At 42.0% G+C, this 22,565-nt stretch overlaps 3 protein-coding genes across 6 annotated transcripts; 2 read left to right on the forward strand and 1 right to left on the reverse strand.

Annotated features, from left to right (window-relative positions):
- The first annotated feature begins 2,595 nt into the window (after positions 1 to 2,595).
- Positions 2,596 to 9,071, forward strand: TMED2 (transmembrane p24 trafficking protein 2). Of its 2 annotated transcripts, XM_054219895.1 has the most exons (5): positions 2,596 to 2,955; positions 4,310 to 4,502; positions 4,923 to 4,943; positions 6,889 to 6,996; positions 7,920 to 9,071. In XM_054219895.1, the coding sequence occupies exons 1-5, from the start codon at positions 2,620 to 2,622 to the stop codon at positions 8,042 to 8,044; spliced, it is 783 nt and encodes a 260-aa protein (XP_054075870.1). In that variant the 5' UTR covers positions 2,596 to 2,619; the 3' UTR covers positions 8,045 to 9,071. The 2 variants fall into 2 exon arrangements, with proteins under 2 accessions (XP_054075870.1, XP_054075871.1); XM_054219896.1 differs by lacking the exon at positions 4,923 to 4,943 and having other exon boundaries at positions 2,600 to 2,955.
- A 649-nt stretch (positions 9,072 to 9,720) lies between these two features.
- Positions 9,721 to 18,204, forward strand: DDX55 (DEAD-box helicase 55). Of its 3 annotated transcripts, XM_054219619.1 has the most exons (14): positions 9,723 to 9,900; positions 10,175 to 10,225; positions 10,314 to 10,400; positions 10,994 to 11,085; positions 11,199 to 11,261; positions 11,976 to 12,125; positions 12,607 to 12,796; positions 13,344 to 13,426; positions 13,822 to 13,953; positions 15,012 to 15,104; positions 15,734 to 15,848; positions 16,569 to 16,737; positions 17,109 to 17,401; positions 17,884 to 18,204. In XM_054219619.1, the coding sequence occupies exons 1-14, from the start codon at positions 9,793 to 9,795 to the stop codon at positions 18,049 to 18,051; spliced, it is 1,794 nt and encodes a 597-aa protein (XP_054075594.1). In that variant the 5' UTR covers positions 9,723 to 9,792; the 3' UTR covers positions 18,052 to 18,204. The 3 variants fall into 3 exon arrangements, with proteins under 3 accessions (XP_054075595.1, XP_054075596.1, XP_054075594.1); XM_054219620.1 differs by lacking the exon at positions 15,012 to 15,104 and having other exon boundaries at positions 9,721 to 9,900; XM_054219621.1 differs by lacking the exons at positions 13,822 to 13,953; positions 15,012 to 15,104 and having other exon boundaries at positions 9,721 to 9,900.
- Positions 18,205 to 18,341: 137 nt separating this feature from the next.
- On the reverse strand, positions 18,342 to 22,563 carry EIF2B1 (eukaryotic translation initiation factor 2B subunit alpha). The gene is made up of 9 exons (XM_054219625.1): positions 22,482 to 22,563; positions 22,310 to 22,411; positions 22,055 to 22,191; positions 21,852 to 21,968; positions 21,264 to 21,376; positions 20,234 to 20,302; positions 19,544 to 19,619; positions 19,218 to 19,343; positions 18,342 to 18,781 (listed from the first exon to the last, which is right to left on the reverse strand). Exons 1-9 carry the CDS (start codon positions 22,492 to 22,494, stop codon positions 18,626 to 18,628), a joined length of 909 nt encoding a protein of 302 aa, XP_054075600.1. The 5' UTR covers positions 22,495 to 22,563; the 3' UTR covers positions 18,342 to 18,625.
- Positions 22,564 to 22,565: the final 2 nt, after the last annotated feature.

Genomic DNA, 22,565 nt, shown 5'->3' on the forward strand with positions numbered 1-22,565 from the left:
CGGGGGAGGCTCCGCGCATGCCCCGCCGGGCTGCGGGCGGTGCGGCTCGGCCCCGGCCCCGCCGGTTTCCCGGTGACAGCGGGGGTGACAGTCGGGGCTCTGCCGGGCTCTCCGTGTGCGCTCCCCGCGCTGCGGCTCTTCGCTCGCTGCTTGCGCCAAGTCGCTTCAGCAGCCGGATTCCTCCTGATATCAACCCAAGGCTTCTTCCTCCGGGGATGACAGCCACATGCCCGGAGGGTCAGAAGTCACACCCACGCGTGTGCTGGGGGATGCGGCATCCCACGCTGATGGAACCCAGCACCGAAGTGAGTTCGCCGTGGCGGCAGGGCCACACCGGTGTGTCTGTGTGCCTGAGAGCGAGCCCAGCGCCCGTGTCCAAAGCTGGCTTGTACAGTACCGGGACAAGGTGATCCCCTGCTCCAAGAGAGGATGAAGGCTAGCAGATGGCTGCAGGCAAACATCATGGGGCGAACAAGCCCTTCTGCAGGGTGGCAAAGGTCTCAGACAGTAGCTGGCCCAGTGTCAGCGTTTGCAGGCCCTCGCTCTGCAAGAGAGTCGTTGTGCCTGGACACACACGTTGAGATTTTATACATATGAGTAGTTTGCTGGCACGGATCTGCTTACAGAGGAATTTAAACTAAAACCAAAATGTATTTTTGCTGCTTAAGTTTTCCAGTATTTTTGCGTTCAGGTCTGAGTGCGCACTTTTAAATGTTCTTCTCACAGTGTTTAGTAAGAGGTGCTCCGGATGAGTCTTTAGAGATAAATTAAATGTGCCCTGAAATTATTTTAGGTCGCAATCCTGCCACTTGCTGTATGCAGTGTAGGAGTAACACACTATATTTTTGACAAGGCACTATGAATAATGTCAAACACTGGAACTAGTCAGGGAAAATAAAACTGGAGTTGCAAGATCCAAGCCTGGAATGACTGATATGTGCTGCCTGTTGTGAATACAGCACTAATTCTCTATTTTTGGCAGATGCAAAGCACTAATGCAAGTGAATGGGAGGGATGAATGATATGAAATGCAACACTGACACTCAGAGAAACTTTTTCATGCCATACTGTCACTATCTCATTCTGTCACAAGTTACAAAATTTCAGTCTTCCTCCTGCGCTGCCCCAGGCACTCATTTTCACCATGCCGGGTGGCCGGGACGGTAATAAAACATTCTCCAAACACCTGAGTTTGACATTCAATTGCCTAACTTATAATAATAATCGACAATGTCCTGTGAAAACATATCTTCATATCGTTTATGAGATTGATTGCTGAAACTGAGCACCACAGGATATTGCACAAAGTTCCAGAGGGAGTGCAAGGATGAATAATGGTGTAGTCATCCTTTCCTGGCAGAGAACGCTTGTGAAAGCATGGGAAGGGGTGGCAGAACGAGCAGAACATTTGGAGAATACTCTGCAGTACCTCAGGGGAACAGATACGCTGTGCAATCACCATTTTGTCCGAGTTAGAGGTGAGGAAAGAGTTCATACCACCAGGATTCAGTATTAAATGAGTTCCCATTGTTATGTATAAATGCATGTAGAGGGAAAAAATCATAATTTAGAGAAAATGCTAGTGGCAAGACTAAAACTACTTTGAGATAGATGAAAAAACAGCACAGCAGTTTGTGCTTTGGAAAGCAGTAGATTCAAGGTTGGCTTGGTCCAAACTCGTTGGAAACAATGGAAGTTTTCAGTGAGTCATCAGGAGAGGTCTCTCATCCCATCATGAACGTGACCCGCAACTCCTCGAGTTTGTGCTTGTCTTGCTGAAAACATTCCCTTCCACACGTATCCGCACCCCGAGCATGCACTGACACAGCCAGCTCAAAAGTGGCAGTTTGAGTGAGATGAGCAAAATTTACTTATGTAAATCAAACATTTGGATTACATTTGTCATACAACTGAAGACAAACACAATGTCTGAGCATTATCAGTACAATAACAGGTGCTTACTTGGCAAACCCAAAGGCATCAATATTTCACTAGAAAGCCAGATTGTGCTTTAGTCTTTAAATCTTCTGCAGACAATTAAAACAGCTAGTCATGAGAACAGACTTCCTTAAACTCAAGCACGACATTCTGTATTTCTGACTGGAATTTTTAATTGAAAATTAGTATTTAAGCATGGCCATGCATAGAACGGCTTTTCACACACAGCCAGTCTTGGGAGACACGGAAGCCTGCCGCCTGCCTTGTGTTTTCTTGTGTGTGACAAAGAGCCCACACGGTGGGCTTCCCCATTACTTTGTTGATCGTTAGCTGCCCCCCAAATCTCTATCTTGCTGTGGCAAGTTTGGGTTTCCCGGGCTTCAGCAGCAGCTTGGGCCGCGGTGAGGGACAGGCGCTCTCCCTGCTTCCCGCCCAAATCGCCTCAGCCGCCTCAGGCACGTCCCGCCCGCCGCTGCCGGGCCACGCCCCCCTGCTGCCCACCCAATCCCGTTCCGCGCGCCGATCTGTCTGACAGGACAGCTCTCCCCGCTTCAATCCCATTGGCTCCTCGCCGCCGCCACTCCGTTCTCATTGGTTCCTCCCGAGGGCGGGGCCCCGCCTCCTGCGCCGCGCTGTCCCTGCCCTCCGGGTTGGGGCGGACCCTTTCCCAACGGTCCCTCCATGGCCACCGTAGCACGGGCCGTACGTGGCACTGGGGCCGCGGCGGCCTATGAGCGGCGGCCCCGTGCCCCGGAAGGGGCGTGGCTGAAGCCGGAAGTCCCCCTCCCCTTTTCCTGCTGGCCCGCCGCTCGGTGCCCCCTCCCGCTGGGCTCCGCCATGTCGCCGGTGCGGGCGGTGCTGGCGTTGCTGGCCGCGCTGGCGGCCCCGGCTGCCGCCTACTTCGTCAGCATCGACGCGCACGCCGAGGAGTGCTTCCTGGAGCGGGTGCCGTCCGGCACGAAGATGGGGCTCATCTTCGAGGTGGCGGAGGGGGGGTTCTTGGACATCGACGTGGAGGTGAGGGGGGGGACGGTGCCGCCGGTGGTGCCCTGTTGAGGGTAGGGCGGCCGGGCCCTGCGGGGCTGCCCGCGGCCGGGCCCTGCGCTCATCCCCCGCCGCCCGGCGAGGCCGTGGCGGCCCCGGGGAAGGCAGCGGTGGCCTGAGGGGGCGAGCACCGACTTGAGGAGGCTTTAAACCGTCGGGGGAGCTTGGGACGGTGCCGCTGGGTCGCGGGGACTCCGTGCGGCGGGCTCGCCCTAGGCCGGCCGGGCACAAGGGCTCCCTGGGCGGCAGGAGCAGGCCTGGCGTGGGCCATGTCGGAGGGGATGAGGTGCCTTTCCCGGGCCTTTGGGTTCCTGGGGCTGCTTGTCGTTCCTGCTACTGCTGCAGAAGGCAGTCTTCCTGCTTTCACAGCCGCTCTCTTGAGATTTCTGCACGGTGTGGTCTTGCCGTAATAAACCTTTTGGCGGGGAGAACGAACAGCGTTACTCTTTCCCAAAGCACGTTCGTTATTCTGGAAGCAGCGTATCCCCCCTTGAATCAAAAGGTGTTGGCTTTAATCAGGTCGATTGGCATCTTGAAAGTTGTAGGTAAGTCTTTTTCTTCAATGAGGTGTCAAATCAGTTGGAGAATAATAAATAAGAGTTGCTTTAATCTTGGTGAAGAGCAGATAGTTGTTTGTTTGGGATAGCTTAAACATGAGAGAGTTATTGCTGACAATATAATAGCTTAAAACTTCACGTTGCTCTAGTAGAGGACAGAGTCAGGAAACTATAAAATCCCATTCAGATATCACTAGTTGAAGCTCAGCAGCTGAGTTTGGTGTCTTGGTGGGATGGAAGCCTTAAGATCACAGTGACCCTGAGCACTCAGTATTCAGGCCCTTGATCCGTTTGAAATGGCAACTGCAACAGTGCACAACTGTATGTCTAAAGTAGTATTGACGTAGGCGAGAATGTCTTTTTTTCTTTTTTGCTTTCCTTCAAACATCAGAGATAAGGTTCCCCCTGCAGTTTTTAATTTGGCTAACACAGCTGTCGATAGCTTATGGTTTACTTGTTCTTGAATGCTTCTTATCTTGAATACGGAAGGTCAGTAATCTTGGCCAGTGAGAGAGGCTCTTGTATGGCATTCTTTAGCAAGAAGTTTTGTTGGTTATGGTTTTTTTTTAAAAGACTTTTGTGCAGAAAAATGCATAGCTGCTTTTGAGTTGTGGGAGAGACAGCATGAAGAGTGCCAGACTAGTCAGATTACAGATGATATTTGTAAATCTGACTGGATAACTTCAGGATATGCGTGCAGTGCTGTAACAGTGTGTTCAAAACCACTGACTTTTAAATAAAATTTATGATATTTTGTTTTCCCCATCCAGATTACAGGGCCTGATAATAAAGGAATTTATAAAGGCGATCGAGAGTCCAGTGGAAAATACACATTTGCTGCCCACATGGATGGAACTTACAAGTTTTGCTTTAGCAACAGAATGTCCACCATGACTCCCAAGATAGTGATGTTCACTATTGATATTGGGGAAGCTCCAAAGGGGCAAGACATGGAGACAGAAGGTGAGAGAGACTCCTGGAAAAAAATTAGCTCCAACTTGGGAGCTTTTCCTTACGTGCATGATTTATGAACCTGACTAGGATTCTCAGAATTCCTGTTTCTTCAGACTGTCTAGTTAGCTGTTCTCTTGCACAGCTAAAATGGATATGGATGTTCTTAGACCTCATTACACGATTTAATGCAAAATCACCAGGGAATCACTTGGCCATCTGCGGAAACTAATGCTTTCATCCTTTAGTCTTTTCATCAGTTTCATTCTCTGATTTCTAGTTTGCTCAGCAGCATGTAGACTACTACATGCATTAGTTGAGCTCTTTGATAAACGTGCTAATATAAAAAAATTTCTCTTAGCTGTGTAAATTACTGTTTTATCTGCAGCCTTTTGTCCTGTACTTGTGTTCATCTCTTACACTTTTCTCTAGGTGGTGGAGATACCTGGGATGGTATGTGTACTGCTTTTTGAAAGCTCATTAGCATCTTGTCTTTTGCATATGTTTATTCACTAACAGCTAACGTTTGCTTTTTCTCTGTAACGTTTGTTTGTAGCATGAGAATGTCTTTTTAATAAACTACATAAAAGGTCTGATTCTGAGCAATGCTGAGCACCTGCAAGCTTTCATCGAGAGGTTTATATACGTAGCAGCTCTTGGGATCAGGTCCTTGAACTGTCCATGACGGTTTGTCTTCAGGTGGTTATTTATGGCTAACAGAAGACTTAATCAGGAGTTTTAGGGGAAATTAAACAAAAACACTGAGCATCCAAGAACACTGGATATTTTAGACAGTGTTTGTTTTTTGTTGCTAAAGTGGGTGTTGAATAATCAGGGGCTTTTGGAAGCAATAAGCTTCTTTTAGGTTGTTAATTATCAGTGATGTTACAAGGGGGAAAAACTTCAAACATGTCACTTGCTGTGAAACAAATGAATGTATTTGGTAACAAGTTACAATGTTTTATTTAGGAATCACTAACTGTAGCTGGGAAGGCAATAAATTCTTGGTTTTTATTTTAGCAAGTAAATAACTGTGTGCATTGAGTGTTTGATATCACTTAAAAAGTAACAAATTTCTAACTTTTGATATTTTTTTTTAAAGACTCAGTTAAATCTTTTGTTGAGTCTGAATATATCTGTTGTAAAGCATGTTAGTGCAGCTTTAAATTTTTAAGGCAAAGACTTTTTTGTTCAGTGTGTTTTTCTTGGAGTGGGTTTAAACAATCCCTGCAACTGTTACTTCTTCCCTCACTGATAAACTGCACTTATTGCAATGACCAGTTGGCCATGAAAATAAAGGATTTACAATATTAGCAAAGTGAGTGTGGTTTACACAACTCTTCAAAATTTTAATTGTAGCTTGTATGAGTGTTATACTCTGGTCCTCTTTTTGGCTGTTCCCTATAAGACTTTATTTTGAATAGCTTTATTTTCAGACTGTGATCTGAAACAATTTATAAATAAAAAATTAATAAGGCAGCTTCAAAGTCAAGTATGTCCCTTCAGTGGAAAATGTGTTGGGTTTTGTGACTTTAAGAGAGCTGATTGCCCAGAGCGTGTCTGTGGAATGGTATCTTGAACTTCTCTTGGTGCTAGAAAACTTTGAAAATTAGTGGCGTAATTCATAAATTTGTAAGTGGACAGTTCTTTGAGCATGAGTGTATTTAAAAGGTTCTGTGATTGACAGTCAAATCACTAAATCTTGGATCTCTGATCCTTCCATTTGCTGAACTATCTCAAGCTAGTTTTCTGTTACCGTTGGTTTGGTATTTTCCTCCTCTTCTGCTTTCACCACATACCAGATCCTGAAGCCAGTTCCTGCCCTCTCCAGGCCCCTTTGGCATTGTTTCTGCTGAATGCTGTGCTTCAGCTGAACGGGAAGATCACAAGATGTGATACTTTGCTTCAGAAAGTGATCTCGTTTTGCCAGCATCATGATCTTAAGCTAAATTCTCGGTCGTTCTATTTTTGCAAGCTTAACAACTAGGAAAAGCTGTAATGTTGAGATAATTTGCTTGGATTATATTGGATGATATTGGCAAAATAGATACTAGTGTGTGGTATTGATCTCATGTGTTCTTACATTCTGTTTTTCTGTAAAAGTATGCCCATATTAGAAATAAGTGGTCTGTACTGACTCTAAATTGCGTGTCTTCTGCCTTCTGTTTGGATATGGAGAAAGACGATTTCCCACTTAATAAATACCAGAGAGATGTGTTAGGAAAAGTGGCACTATGAAAACTAAACTAAACTTTGCAGTAAAGAGAAAGTTTTCAGCTGTACAGACCGACTGCATTTTTCAGAACTTCTGCGACAAGAAATTACTGTTCATAAATTTTAACATATTGTTCTTTGAGTCAATAACAGACTTTCTAATGCTTCTGAAATTATTCCGCAGCTCATCAGAACAAACTAGAAGAGATGATTAATGAGTTAGCAGTGGCCATGACAGCTGTAAAGCATGAACAGGAGTACATGGAAGTTCGTGAAAGAATACATAGAGCAAGTATGTGTCTTTGACTTAAATGCTTCTCCCCTCTCAAATTAACTTACAAAATGGGATTTTAAAGTACAAGTCCATGAAAGCTATTCTAAGTTACTAAAAAAAAATAAAAAATAAAGATTTAGAACAAGTTCTGAAGGACCTGCCCGTACAATAAAGACTGTAGTGGATGCTTGCAATCTTCTTTAAGTTGGCTTGCTTCTCATATGATGAAGGTTGTTATGCAAAATAATCTTTGCGTAATTGACATAAATTCTAAAGTTCTTTGAATGGCATATTCATGAAGATATCAGTAATGATATGGTTCCCAGGGGTACATGTTGGTTGAACTATTACTTCATCCTTGAAATGGGTGTGCCTTAATAATTGAGCCAAAGGCTTTTAAAGATATTTTGTTGAAATAGAGCAGAACTGCTGCTGTTTCCAAGTAGAGAATATGGTGAACTCTCCAGTCACAACCCTCATTTTCTGAAATACAGCTTTAAAATATGACTGAGAGTGCTAAGTGGTGCATTAGGGGAAGCCTGGTGAGAATAAAGGGCAAGTATTTTTAATGTGAAAATACGATGTTACATTAAAGCACTGGCCTGTCAACTTTTTGAACCTATGGATATCTCCAGTTTTATGAGTTTTGTTACTAGTGGTTTGATTTAAGAAAATGATGAACCAAAAATTATGAACCTTCAGTGATTAAAAATTCCCTGCTCAACTTAGACCGTAATGTGCAACTGTTACTTGAAAAAGCAAGTGGCTTCTGTTTGGCAGTCAGAGGCTTCTTTCTGGCCTCTTTGAAATTGTGCAGAATAGAGAAAGGTGCTGCAGTGTATGTCCACAGTTGAGGTTAAATGACAAAGTGTGTTTTAAATTTGTTTTAAATGCTTTGTAACTTACTACTGTTTGGTTTTTTTGTTTTTTCTCCCTAACAGTTAATGACAACACAAACAGCAGAGTGGTTCTTTGGTCATTCTTTGAAGCCCTTGTACTAGTTGCCATGACACTGGGACAAATCTACTATCTGAAGAGGTTTTTTGAAGTCCGAAGGGTTGTTTAAGAGTACTTTTCTGGTCGCGGATTTCAGTTCACTGTCTACCAAACATCCTGGTCACAAAAAAGTCAATTAGTTTCTGAACCCTCTTCACTGAACTGTAAAACTTATTTGCTTATGTTCCTTCCTAGTTAAAACTGAATTGTTTTTCTATATCTTCTGTAGCAAAAGCTGTGCTGAAATCTTGTCACTAAATTGGCATATTTTTTTTTTTCACTTAAATCTGCCTAGTCTGTATGCTAAGCAAGGTCCAAGCAAACTGCAAATGCTGTAATTCAACTGTAGTAACAAGCAATGTTGATGTCTTTTCTAACTTCCCCCCCCATTTTCATACTTGCGGTTCTATCTAGGGAAAAAACGGTACAAGGCCCTAACATGACTGTTTGCATTTTTGACATCTTTAACCCTGCAGTAGGTGTTACGAAATTGAAATAGTCCCTTCTTTACTTACATAAACTGCCAAGGAGAAGTGATTGGAACTTTATTCTGATAACGAATAGAAGACAGCTGACCACTTCCAATCTAGTATTCGTATCTAGTTGCTATTTAAACGAAAGCCTTCAGTAACTCTCCTAATTACATCAGCTTATTCCCAAAGTTCTTTTAAATGACATAGTTGATACGAAAATACGTTTTCTCCTCTCATGACCGAATGTTCATCGTTTTTAGTCTTTCGCAGGTTTTATATGGAAGCCAGTTGTGCGCAGTGTCTTGGCAGACAATAGTTGTTGGCCCTTTGGTTTTTGCAGGTCCAAAGTTCAGACTGTTGGCGCTACTGCGGGATGCATTAGTGTTCAGGACATCTGGATTCCTGATGCCAAAGGGTTAATGATTCTGGGGGTTTATTGCGATGCTATGCAGCCCTTCTATTTAAGTTAAGTGGCAGTCTCTGCCATTATCTGATCATAATTAGCATAATGCTAAATACTGGTGTGTTTTCTTTTTCAGGCACATGTAGATTTGTTTTTGTATAAAGTTACTTTCCTCGGTCTCTGATGATTGGTTTAAAAATTAAAGAAGCGTCTGATGTGGGTGCTGAGCCAGGATTATGTTGTGACTGATGTATATTAGTTGTAATCATTTTTGGGGGTGGGGTGGGGTCTTTTCCAGGGGGGAGCCTCTACAAGTAACACACAACAGTTTTGTACAATTAATTTAAAATTTGTTACAGGTTTTCATGTTCCAGGTAAAGTTTTTTCAACCTCGGGCAAACACTTGCAGCAGTTCTTCAGAAAGGTGGCTGTTACACCTTATTGCGACTGTTGTGTGCCAATATTTTTGTGTAAAACACTTAAAATCGAATTCTAAGATGTACATTTAAAAATTGCTTGTGAATCTAAATATGACCCAGGTTCGATAAATAAACAAATTCTTTAAAAAAAAAAAAAGGAGCAATTTTGTATTTCTTTTTTTCTTTGATACTTTAAGGAAGTACAGTTTAGCACAAAGCTTTTTTTTATAAGGTATCTCTTGGGATATCAGGAATTAATCGAAATGCCATCCTGCTCTGTGGGCAGGTATGAGAAATTGCAGGTAATTCTAAACCTACAGGTGGGCAGAACCCCAGAAGTACTTAATGTGATAGGCCGCTTGCCATAAAAATAGGATTTTTTTTTTTTTTTTTTGCTATATTCCACAGAGGGGGGCAAAACCCGCCGGGGCGGAACCAAAGTTCGTCGGCGCGTGTTTCCGCCCGGCCCCGCCGAGGACGGACCGCGGGGCGGGCGGTGGCAGGGCGTGGGCGCCGCTCAAAGATGGAGGCGGTGACTGAGGGGAGCTGGGAGTCGCTGCCCGTGGCGCTGAGTCCGGGCGTGCTGCAGGCACTGCGGGAGCTCGGCTTCGCCCGCATGACCCCGGTGCAGGTGAGGGGTCGCCCCGGCCCCGCGGCTGTCCTGGGATGGGGAGGCAGGGCCTGAGGGAGGAGGGGGCCGGCGTCTGTGGGCTCGGCCGCAGGTCGGAGCGGGCAATGGGCTCTGTGGCGGCGAGGGAAGTCGCTGCCCTTGGCCTTCCCGTCACTGCCTCTGTTTGGGCAACGCTTACAGAGAGCTTTGGTGTCCCTGTGGGGACTGGGCCTCTGTGGGGTTTACTTCCACCATAGGAAATTCAGCCGTTCAAGTGGTATTTCTCTGTTTTCAGTCTGCAACCATTCCACTTTTCATGAATAACAAGGATGTCGCAGCAGAAGCGGTGAGTGCTCTTCCTTAGTGCAGTTCGTTGTTTTTCTTAGTTTGTCTCTGGAGCTGGGAAAGGGCTGACTCTGTTTCCCTTCCTGCAGGTAACAGGCAGTGGCAAAACCTTAGCATTTGTAATTCCTATACTGGAAATCCTTCTCCGACGGGAAGAAAAATTAAAGAAAATGCAGGTAAGATGAAGTTATTTTGTTCTGAGTATGTTTTTATGATGTACCAATAAAGTTTGATGACTTCAGGAAAAGTACCAATAAGGAAAACTGCATACATGTAAAATGTGTGTGCAGCTTTTTGGTATAGTAACAATAAACTGTTTAAAACTTGAAAATAAATATTGGGGTGCTTTCTTTGCACTTAGATATAGCTTTTTACTTGATGTGATCAACCTGTTAGTTTCTGAGCTGTTAGAAAAGTGTCTTAAAATATCAAATACAATGGTGTACTGCAAACAAGAGTCTTTGAATGCTTTTTAGTATCCATTGACTTTGAATATGTTTTAGTGTGCAGAGAACTTGCACTGTTATTTGCTATTAAATATCATTATTAGATGCTGTTCTTTGCGCACAGGTATTTTGCATATTGGTAAAATGCCTCTTTCTTAGATATTTTCTGTTATTTTGTATACTTTATTGTATTTCTATGGAAATGTTTTGTCTAAAACTAGAATCATAAACATGGCCTATATTCACTTATAAGGGAGAATTTTGCCCAATTCTTCCTTCTAGTCTGTTATTTTCCATAAATTCTTTTTGTTTTTCATGTGCAGGTTGGGGCTATAATTATCACACCAACGAGAGAATTAGCTATTCAAATTGACGAGGTGCTGTCACATTTCACAAAACACTTCCCCAAGTTTAGGTGAGTGAAACTCAGGGTTGTCATGACAATAGTTCCTTTTTCTTTGGACTTCTGTCATTCGTAGACTAGCAAAACTTAAAGATGACCTAAATCTTTCTGTTTTATTGTTTTAGTCAGATTCTTTTAATTGGTGGTAGGAATCCCATGGAAGATGTTGAAAAGTTTAAAGAACGCGGGTGAGTTGATTGTCAATGATTTTTATCAATGCTTTGCAGCTGTGGTTTTCTCCTTGACTTTGGGGCTTCCAGATTAGGGCTTTGGTCTTGATGGTGGTAAAATGTGATGGTACTGCATGAGTATGTTAGGGTGCATGCTGAGGAAATTGTGGATTCTTTTCCTTGAGTGAGATATTCCACAGTGAGGCAATAGGAAAGGATCATGTATGATATCAGTACCATTTACATGGTGTTTGGGTGAAGAACGTGCAGCATGGTGAGCTGAAAACTGTCTTCACTGAATATTTCAGTTCCTTTTTTGTAAATGTTGTACTAGTGGTAGGCTCTAGTGAGATTGAGAGAGTGCTGATGAATAATTTTCTGGAACTGTTTGGTGCCGATATCAATAATGAAGCAATCGTATTTGTCACTGGCTTTTGCACACAGGTACCAAATATTTCTTCTACCTGATAGTTGCTTTATAGTTGCTGATTATATTCTAAACTTCTATTACCACAAATGATGTGCTTTCACCTGAGCATTTCTTCTCCCATCAACATAATGTCTGCAAGTCACTGAAATTTGAATACACTTAGAGGTGACAAACTGAAATGCTTTTATTGATGAATGCAGTCAGTTTGAGTGCAGGTTCGTGCTGTGATAATTATGTTAGCAGCTCCCCAAAAGCCCTTACCTTGCGGTTACACAATTGCTGTGTGTCTTGTTCACAAACAGTGGGAACATCATTGTAGCTACACCCGGCCGCTTGGAGGATCTATTCAGAAGAAAAGCAGATGGACTGGATCTAGCAAGTTATGTGAAGTCCCTTGATGTCTTGGTATTAGATGAAGCAGACAGACTTCTAGATATGGGCTTTGAAGCAAGGTATTTAAATAATAAATTCTAGTAATACTTGTAAAGTTATAAATGAGTTCATATATGATTGGTGTGAATGAGTGCAGCCTACAATGACCTCTATAGTTAGATTTGTTTTGGTTTTGTTCTTTTACCTCTCTTTGCTCTGTAGACTATATAAAGCAATTACTAAGAGGGGAAGAGAATCAGGAAAAGTTGTTCCTTGATGAATACAGAGTTTACAATTTCTTTTTCTTAATGTATATTAGCACATGCTATATTAATGCTTGATTAAATATAATTTATGCACTGGAATATCTTAAAACACTTTAACAAATAATCTTTGATGACTCCTTTCTCTTAAAGTTAAGATAATTAGCTCAATAGAAGATGCTCTATACTTGGCACTCTAATAAAAGCTACTTTGTTTATAAACTCTTACTTCCAATGATTAAGCTTCTTTCTGAGGGAAGTCTTGGGACAGTTATATTTTACATGTGCTTACTTGCAGTTTAAATACCATTCTGGACTTTTTGCCCAAGCAGAGACGGACAGGTCTGTTCTCAGCAACTCAAACTCAAGAGGTGGAGAACCTGGTGAGAGCAGGTCTTAGGAATCCTGTCCGCATCTCGGTGAAAGAGAAGGGAGTGGCAGCAAGCAACACACAGAAAACTCCAACACGCCTGGAGAACTATTATATGGTGCGAACCTCTGTACTTTGTGATAGATCCAGGAAAAGGAGAGGGAACAAGAAACCATCAATAAGTTTTTAAGTCTTGGCCGGTTAGGATCACAGTAATAGAGGAACCAGAAGTCTCGAAGGCATAAAGCTCTTGCAGATTCTCTGAAGATAAGTAACCAAGCTGAGGAGAAAGATCTGACTGAGCAACCCTGTTTTCTCCTGCTCTGTGAGCTTTATTTGGCTGCCCAGTAGTTGTAACCTTAAACTAGCTGCAGTGCTGTGGCTTCTTGACCTGCTTATAGTGAATGGTATGGGAGGAGAATTTGGCAAAACTAATGTGGGAGAGGTATTGGGGATGGGAAGACTGGGAGCTTAAGTATTTGTTTTTACTTAAAACAAGATACATGAAAGAGTAATATTGCATGTGTTGAACTGTGGTACAAATGATCAGTATTAACAAATTATGCCCATAGGCATTTATCCGTGCACAACGAATGGAGGAAACTGGCAGATCACTTTGTATCAAGTCCATTTTCTTACTTTTTTTTCCTCTTTCTTTTTTGTAGATCTGCAAAGCAGATGAAAAATTTAATCAGTTGGTGCATTTTCTTCGACAGCACAAACAGGAAAAACATCTAGTCTTTTTCAGGTAATTCTATTTGTGTTTCATTGTGAAAACAGTATGGCGTTTTATTACTTGAATTCCAAAACTGTGCCCTGTTTGGACAAGGACACAGCCATTTTAAAAGTGATTCACTTTAATAGATGTCTTGTAGAATATGGTGCCTAAGAAGAGATTGATCATTGCTTCATGTCAGGATTGTATTGAACTTTATTAAGCGAAACATAAATTTCATATGCATTTTTAAAGTAAGGCATTATAGGTGATTATATGTCAATTGTAAAAATGATGTAAATATTTAAGTAAAAATAGGTGATAGTGTATATTTTTGAAAGTTCTCAGACCACTCTGGCTTGACTGTCTGAATCAGATTAAAAATGCAGCATAATCTTTTGCTTTTATGTCTGTCTTTATCACAACAGCACATGTGCCTGTGTGGAATACTATGGGAAGGCTTTGGAATCCTTAATTAAACAAGTAAAAATAATGAGCATTCATGGGAAAATGAAACACAAGCGTAACAAGATTTTTACTGAGTTTCGGAAACTCCCAGGGTAAGAACGTATGAATAGGCTAAACCAGCCAAAAGTAAAAATAGTAAGGGATGTGTAATTTGTCTGATGAAGTTATTCTGCCACTTAAGTGGTGGCGTGCTGAGGAGAAGGGTGCTACTAGCTGTTTTTGAATATATTTATAATAACAGAAACTATGCATAGGTACTCAAAGAATGGTCACAAACAAAGTGAAAATGTGACTGGAGCGTTTAGATAATCCGTGTGGCAGCATGGAAGGTGGAGGGACATGGATTTAGGATATCCTGCAGCCCGGGACCCTCTGGAGTTTGGCTGCTTGCTGGCCAAACGTTCGCATTGTGAAGCCCGTCACTACTGCTGCTATCTGTGCTACTGTTTTAACTGGGCACACTGCAGTGTCACGTGTTACAATCACACATTAGCCTTCTTGTATGAATGTACCATTGGTAGGGAACTGGTAGTGAAAATAACCTCTTCCTGATTGGTAACCAGAGTGGAAACCCGGGATACTATTTTAATAATATATGAACAAGAATATGGCAACGCAATGCTGTAATTTACCTGCAGAAAAGTGTTCTGTGTCAGCTTTGCAGTGTGTGCTTAAGAAACTCTCACCCCATTAGCTGTCATTTTTTTTATTGCAAGGGACCTGAGTTTTAGCATTTTATTTTATAAGAAAAATAATTGCCAACAGGCTGGAAGAAGAGCTGTTTAAAATAGCATGCTAAAACTGTCATTCTCTTAGGTCTTTTACTAAAACATTTATAATATTACATTCAGCAGTGGTGGATGCAGTGGTAATTTAAAATAGAATTTATAATAGGGAATTGATTTTTTTCTTAATGATATGTTGGCTGTAATATAAATCACATTCATAATAACATTTTCATAATGTTATGTAGAATTTTAGTTGGTAAAAGCTGCAACTACCTTCAAATATTTTGTCTCTTTTCAAAAAACAAGTGTTTTAAAACTTTTTGTTCCTCATTCTCCAGTGTAGATGCCGAATACATGGTTGGGGGGACACTGGTTCTTCTCAAATGACAGGTTAATGAAAATATGATTTTTCTTCTTTCTAGTGGCATTTTAGTTTGCACTGATGTCATGGCCCGTGGCATAGACATTCCAGAAGTACACTGGGTTTTACAGTATGACCCACCTAGCAGTGCAAGGTACAACTTGAGATCTTAAAAAACTTTACTCTACTTGTGGTCATGTCACTGTACTGTTTAGATATAAATTGGGATTTAATTGCTCCCTGGAAGTTAGTCTGAGTGAACACACAAAATAATGTATGAACAAGGGAGGCTGGAACACTGCAATTTTTGTTGTAACTGCTGTGAATTGAAATGACTGTGTTGTATGTCTGTAAGTCAAATGGGCGGTTGCAACTTATATTTGTGTAAAGAGGCACATGGTATGAGAATATCAAATAATAAGAGGTGAGACACTAGGGTGAGTGAGAACAGAGATGAGAATGGGGACAGAGCTCTTCAAGGAATGATACTTTGAAAGTTCACATAAAAGGTGCTTTTCCGTGTATTTTAACTTCTGTAATTCTCCCTACAACACGCTTAAACTCCATCCCCAAAACAGATCCCCCCGTCTTAGTATCTAGTCCTAACAGTCGAGTGGGACTGTTGCATGTATTGCATCTTACTGGTTCCTGCTGGTTCAATTCAGAAGTATATAGCACTCTGTATTTTCCATTCCGTCAGATTTCCCGTTTTGCTGTCTGTCTAATGTTTAAAATCAGACCGAGCAACTCCTGTTAAGTTAGCGCTGTGTTGTGTTGTTTCAGTGCCTTTGTGCATCGGTGTGGTCGAACAGCACGGATCGGCAATGTGGGCAGTGCGCTTGTATTTTTGCTTCCCATGGAAGAATCTTACATTAACTTTCTCTCAATCAACCAAAAGGTTAGTAGACTTTTGTTCTAGCCCAAAGCAGGAAAGGGCAAGGGGACACGCTTGCTGATACGGATTTTGAAATCGGAATTTGTAGAGCTTAAGGTCATATGCACAGGTAATGTTTTAGCAGAGGTTCATAATTTAAAAAAAAAGACAAGAGCTGCTTATTAATCACCAAATGCAACTGTTAGAAAATGACTGCTCCTGTTAGAACACGATTGCTCCCAGTGTTACTGTGTTTGTAATGTGAGCATGTGATGCATCAAGTAAGGAAAGGCTTTTCCTTTCAAAGATTGAGTATTTACAGAAGGGCAGCGCTGGCTTACACCCCTACCCGCAACCCTGCCACCGCCAGTTTGTGTGCCTGCACCTTCTGTGCTCTTTATGTTCAACGTGAATAATTTCCTGTGTCGGGTCCTGCATTTGTGGGATTAGTTGTTTAAATTCTCTCTAGTCCTGCTAATGAGAACGTAGCTTGATAAGGCATGAGACGAAGATGTTGCCTCTCTGGAGCTGCAGCGTGCGAGCTCTGTTGCTGGGTTAGGGTGACAACGTGTGGGGCTAAACGGTGGAGTGTTGAATTGACTAAGGGGGAAAGGTCTCAAAGCTGACTGAAGATTTACTGGGGAAGAAGTGCATGTTTGAAGTTCCACAGTGCATTTTAAATAATTCAGCTGAATTTATCCTTTGTTTTGTTTTTGTTTTTTTCATTTCTTTTCTGGTTTTCAGTGTCCCATGCAGGAAATGAAACCACAGACCAATGTGTTAGATCTTCTTCCAAAACTGAAGTCTATGGCCCTAGCTGACAGGGCAGTATTTGAGAAAGGGATGAAAGCGTTTGTGTCTTATGTCCAGGCTTACGCCAAACACGAATGTAATCTGATCTTCCGAATAAAAGGTAATTGCCAGCAGTGGCCAGTATCTTTCACTGTTCCTTTCAGAAGACAGTATTTGGTTTGGCAAAAAACATAGTGTTATTGTCCACAAGCTTCAACTACGGATTCCATTTCTCAAAGTTATGATCTGCTGCATCAGACTCTGATAAAACTATTTTTTCCAGCAACTTGTTTCTCGTTGTTTTCAAGAGAAAACATTTAATTATCAAGTTTGACCAAACTGACATAACATAAATAAAAGTGCCCTTGTTACTAGTATTAAGTATAGAATGCAAACAACACAATAAGATAATGTGGGGTTTTTTTTTCTGTGACTTGCTAAGTTAAATTAACTTTTTTAGGAAACTGACTGTAAAAATCTTTATTTTAACAGATCTGGATTTTGCTAGCCTTGCCAAAGGTTTTGCACTGTTAAAAATGCCAAAGATGCCTGAACTAAGAGGAAAATGTTTTCCAGACTTTACTCCAGTCACTGTTAATACAGACTCCATCTCATTTAAGGATAAAAATAGAGAAAAACAGAGACAAAAGCAGTTAGAACAACAAAGAAAAGAAAGAGAGGAAAATGGAGGCAAAAAGAAATTCATAAAGAACAAAGCCTGGTCAAAGCAGAAAGCGAAGAGGGAGAAGAAAAAGAAAGTAACAGCTAAAAGGAAGCATGAAGAGGTAAACTAAGCCCGTTCTATTAAACTGCATGTGATTACTGTAGCACAGGTACATACTTCCAAATGTCAGAGAGCCATGAGATTTTAGTTTGATGGAACTGATGAGTGTAGATTAACTTTTTAGGATGTTGACAGGCAAAGCTTAACAAAATGAGAGAAGCTTTTTAAAGCCCAACACTAAAACAATTTCTCAGCACTCTGATGCTGGTCAGTAATGCTGGTAGCACAGATTTTTATTTCTCAAAGTTCCAGCAGTATGGCATGATGGTGGCCCATACTTGATTTATTTTTTTTTCCTCTCTGCTTTTTTCAATTCTCAGCAAGTGTAACTGAGAATTAGATAGTTTCCTAGACAGAAACTGAGGATTATTTCCTGCTTAGAAACTCCTGGCAAAATCTGAGTTGTAAACTTCTCTTGTGGTCAGCTGTATAGAATTAAACCTTTTTGTTGTGTCTAATTTGCTATTTTTCAACTGTCAACAGGGCTCTGATATTGAAGATGAGGATATGGAAGAGTTGCTGAATGACACAAGGCTCTTGAAAAGATTAAAAAAAGGAAAAATTAGTGAAGAAGAGTTTGAGAAGAGACTAACAGGCAGCCACAGTCGACTCAAAGCAGAAACTGTTGCTGATTTAGAGTCCGAAGGTTGACAGTTATTCTAACCACACTTCTACGTTAAAATACTGCCAATTTCAATAAAACTGTATTTTTATATCAAAGTAACAATGCAGAGAACAGAATTGATCTAGTTTTTTCAATAAAGAGACCTGGTGTCCACAAAGACACACAAGCAAGCCTGCAAGAACAAAGCTGAAAGCGCGTTGGCATGGCATGGCAGGAGCTGCACATTTCCATTTGCACCCTTGTGCATTTTTTAATTTTGATTTTTTTTTCAGGTACGTACCACAGATCAGTAAGTAACAGCATACCTCAGAATGAGTTTGAATACATCATAAGGTATTTTATTTTACAATACCAAAATATTCCACCCATCCTTAAAATAATTTATTTTAGGGCTTTAGAAGCTGTAGTAACTTTGGGATTTTTTTTTTTTTTAACAGTGGTCCATCCACATGTAATGTTTTGCTTTAAAAACTCAAGGCTGGTAATTGCGTTAATCCTTATAATGTTGTCTCCTTGCCACGTAACTTGTACCATCTTCCAAGTTCTTACAACTGTGATCGTCACTGAAGAAGATGATACCTCCTGTACACAAGTCCTCTGTTACAGATAGAGTTTAATAAGTTCATCACTGACAGCTGATGGAGTTAACACACCGAGGTCTGTAAACAGTAACGTAATTAGCGATGGTGATGTGTAGTCAATCCAAGGATGCTCCTCTGTTAGATTCTGACTTGTTTTCAGAGTGTCTGCTTTGTACTAGAAGGCAAGGGAGACCATTAGTTATTACACAACTGCAAGTTAAAACCTCTTACAGGTCTTGAGCAGATGTTTGTGGTAAAACTGAAGGAAATCAGTTACTTTAAAGTGAGGCACAGGCTGGTGCCACCTTGGTTTTGGCTGGTTTATCTTCTTTATAAAGTACAATTTGTAGTTCTGAAGTGTATTGATTTAGCTGTTTCTTGTCCTCAGCTGCTCCTGCACCGCAAGGGAACTGCTTCAGGAACTAAATGTTAGTATTACGATAAATTCTAGCTGCCTGACATATGACTAACAGAGAGCAGCTCTGCATTATGTGAAGTAAGGTACACTAGAGAGATACAGACAAATGTGAAGACATGCTTAGACAAAAATTTTTCATGGACATGTAAGTGTGCATCTTAGCTGGCTAAGATGTAATTTGAATTTCTCTTACCTTAAACTTATCTGGGACATCCTGCTGATTCAGAGGGAAAAGCCTTACAAACTTGAAACTTTCCGCTACCACATAAAACGGCTTATTCTGAGCTTTGGCACACACAGCAATTTGATTAGTGCCAATCTGTGGAGACAGATGGAAAACAACGTACAGACTCAGTGCTAGCATGACATAACCTTGCCCAGTTTCCAATAATAAGTAGACGTTTACTGAATAACATCCAAATAGAAAAGATTTTTCAGAAAGCCTTGAATTCTTCAAAGAAACCAAACTTTAAAAGTCTAGAGTTTACAGAATGATGTAATAAACTCACTACCTATTACCTTGTTAATAATGCCTCCGCTTTCAACTACACCTTCAGCACCAACTAACACCAGGTCCACTTTCTCCATAATGTAGCTGTTCAAAGGGGGGAAAAAAATCCAAATCTTACTGGGTAATACAACAAATGACTCACTCAACAGAACAGAAATTAGTAATTCAAACAGTCTTTTACTTTACTGAACTACTTTCATCTACCTATGTAAGTCCACGGGCTGTTACACATCCCTGGAGTGAACCTTCATCTGCTTCCCAGGCAGGAATACTAAGTAATCGTATCTTCAGCCACACCGGACCTTGGCAATTGTGTAAATGCTGGAAGAAGTTGAAATCTGACTAGGAATGATGCTCAGTTACAGGATGTGGGTGCCTGTGATAAGATACTAACTACAGTGAAGTGTAACTACACTGTAATAACCTCAGCCAAATCCACAGGATGCTCCTCATCCCCAAGTTCTACATTTAGGTCTGACTCCATTTTTCATTCTAACGTGAACACCAAATACTTGTTTTGTAGCAGGCATATTCTCTTAATTGGGCACCTAGAGGTGTAACTTGTTTAGCTTGTTTGACGACTATGACAAACTAAGTAACAACCTCTGTAGATTGAACATGTGTCTCGGAAACTTACATATAACACTATCAAAATAAAATTGTGATGAACAGTATTAAAATTTAATGATCAGACTTACCCAACGGCAGCATCCAGAATCACAGTCACAGGAATGTTCAGCTTCCTCAAGGCTTTTGCCATTTTTTGACTATTAAAAAAATATGTTTGAAACTTAGAAGTCTTTTTTTTTTAAAGACAAAGCTAGAAAAATACTGTTCTCAAAGACTGAAACCCATGACTGCCCGTGTTCCCTTGTTTGTAGTTTTGGTTTATCATGTACTCTCCAATAGAAAGTAAGTTACTGTGTGGAAATGGAAACAATCAGATTACAACAAACTCCAAGAAAGTGAAGTCAGTTTGTTTTAGCAGCCAGGAATTACATCTACATAAAGATGAGTCCATCAGCGATTATTAAGATGACAGATTCCCTAAACTGTCTCAGCTTTTCCATCAACAGAGTATAAGAAACAAGAAATAAAGTACGGGATGCATTGCTAGAAGTCATTTCAGGGAAGCTGGAAAATTGTGTATCGATTGGCTGAATGTCCTCGATTCTAGTGAAAGCTGGGTTAGCAACTTGTTATGCCGTGTACAGGATTTACTGTTTCATTTATGCAACAATGTAGGCTCTGAGGAGGGAAGGCGTGCTCTCCTGCTAGCAGCAATATACTTTATTTGGCATCTTCAAACAAGGTTGTTAGCTAAATGTGGTTGGGGTTTTTTTTGTTGTTTTTTTGTTTTGTTTTGTTTTTTGCTATGCTTAAGATAATACTGATTATTTTAGCCTACTTTTCAAGCAGTCTACCAGAAATCAGGTGTCTCCCATTTCCCAAGGGAAATGTAGGTTGCCTGGCACTGACTCAAAGTTTGGAAACCTTTGAAGAAAACCTAGGTAAGACTCTTAGGAGAATATTTAGTATTGGAAACTACTTGCCAGTATTGTTTTTTTTTTTTTTCACTTGTCCAGAATACTGTAACTATATTAGCGACGATTACCATTTAAAATGCTGCAAATGAGCCTAGCCACTCTTCTTAAGGTATGACAGATTTGATGCTAGCTGGAACTTACCATGTTAATCAAGATAAAACACAAATTAATGAGTACTTGCCCTGCTTGATCTGGCTGTGATTCAGTAACATAAACACTGAATCGCTTCTTTGACTCAACAGCTGCTTCCAACACTCTGAGGACCACTCTTGAGTAGGCGTGTGTCAATATTCGCTGTCAAAAAAAAAAATCAGGCGTTACTTTTTGCTGAGCTTTGGGAAACCTTTACTCTTGTTAATGGTGTTATGGCTTCTATGTCACACAACTGTCCAACATTAAACAATAACGTGCGTCACTTGTATTCTATGAACCATAGGACAGCAAAGCAGTCTGTGAGCTGGGCCTTCTGTGGCCGAGGGGTGATGGTCTAGTACTTTAAATGGAAACTTGAAGCTGTGACTCCTCAGCACCTCTTAGAAGTAGGGCACGAGTTAAAGTTGGATTGTGTGGAAACCAAAGTAGGGGGGGAGGAGACGAGTCTTGACAAAATAAAATGAAAGGTGATGTTACACCTATATACTTGCAGAAGCCACCATCAGACAATGCTGGTGTGAGTGTTAGTAAACTTTGCTCCCCTCCCCTTCTGTTTTTCCATTACTACAAGCAGCAGAGCACCGGAATGAGAGTGACCCTGCCTCGGCATACTTACGGCACCGTCTCTGATGAAAGGATGACACAGCTTGGCGATTTTGTTCCTCGAGAGAGAGACTTTCCTGAGGAAGATCTCCCCACGCTCGATCATGATTTCTTTGCACTTGGAGTAATCCTGAAAAACAGGGCGATATCTGCTGTCAGACAGTAGGGTCCCTCCATGGCAGGCAGCACAGCCAGGCCGGGGGCGGCTGCCCTTACCGAGTACTCCAGGGAGGTGAGGCTGATGAAGCGCAGGAAGAGCTCCCCGCCGGAGGAGACGGCCACCGAGGAGTCCACCCGAGACAGGGTGTTGATGGCGGCCAGCAGGCTGCTCCTCAGGCCCTGGATGGTCTCACCTGCGGAGAGGCAGAGCTGTATGGCCGGGGCCGAGCCGGCGCGGCCCTCGCCGTGGGGCGACACGGGGCAGAGGGGCGTCCCCGTCCCGCCTGGAGCTGAGGGGGTATCCGGGCCCACCTCTGTCCTGCTTGAGGAAGCCCAGCAGCGCGCGGATGGCGGCCACGGCCGAAGCGACGTCGGGGTCGTCCCTCAGCTGCGCCCGGAAGGTCTCGATCAGGTCTGCAAAGCAACGGGGCGTGTCAGGCGCGGCGCTGCCCCGCGCCCCCCGCCCGCTCCCCGCTCCCCTCACCGTCCGTGCTCATGGCCGCGCCGCTCAGCTCCCCGCTCGGCCGCCGCCGCGCCGCCCGCCTCGCCTGGGCGTGGCGCCGTCCCA

The sequence above is a fragment of the Rissa tridactyla genome, chromosome 13 (assembly GCF_028500815.1).
Source record: "Rissa tridactyla isolate bRisTri1 chromosome 13, bRisTri1.patW.cur.20221130, whole genome shotgun sequence".
Lineage (NCBI taxonomy): Eukaryota > Metazoa > Chordata > Aves > Charadriiformes > Laridae > Rissa > Rissa tridactyla.

Excerpts from the sequence above, each read along its gene's own strand:
- DDX55 (XM_054219619.1), top strand. The coding sequence starts at position 9,793 with ATGGAGGCGGTGACTGAGGGGAGCTGGGAGTCGCTGCCCGTGGCGCTG. Across the intron at positions 11,262-11,975 it reads GAAAAGTTTAAAGAACGCGG|TGGGAACATCATTGTAGCTA; the intron begins GTGAGTTGATTG and ends GTTCACAAACAG. Across the intron at positions 16,738-17,108 it reads TCTGATCTTCCGAATAAAAG|ATCTGGATTTTGCTAGCCTT; the intron begins GTAATTGCCAGC and ends TTATTTTAACAG.
- TMED2 (XM_054219895.1), top strand. The coding sequence starts at position 2,620 with ATGGCCACCGTAGCACGGGCCGTACGTGGCACTGGGGCCGCGGCGGCC. Across the intron at positions 4,503-4,922 it reads GCAAGACATGGAGACAGAAG|GTGGTGGAGATACCTGGGAT; the intron begins GTGAGAGAGACT and ends ACTTTTCTCTAG. Across the intron at positions 4,944-6,888 it reads TGGTGGAGATACCTGGGATG|CTCATCAGAACAAACTAGAA; the intron begins GTATGTGTACTG and ends ATTATTCCGCAG.
- EIF2B1 (XM_054219625.1), bottom strand. Across the intron at positions 21,377-21,851 it reads CTTTCATCAGAGACGGTGCC|CGAATATTGACACACGCCTA; the intron begins GTAAGTATGCCG and ends TTTTTTTGACAG. Across the intron at positions 18,782-19,217 it reads ATGTCCCAGATAAGTTTAAG|TACAAAGCAGACACTCTGAA; the intron begins GTAAGAGAAATT and ends CTTGCCTTCTAG.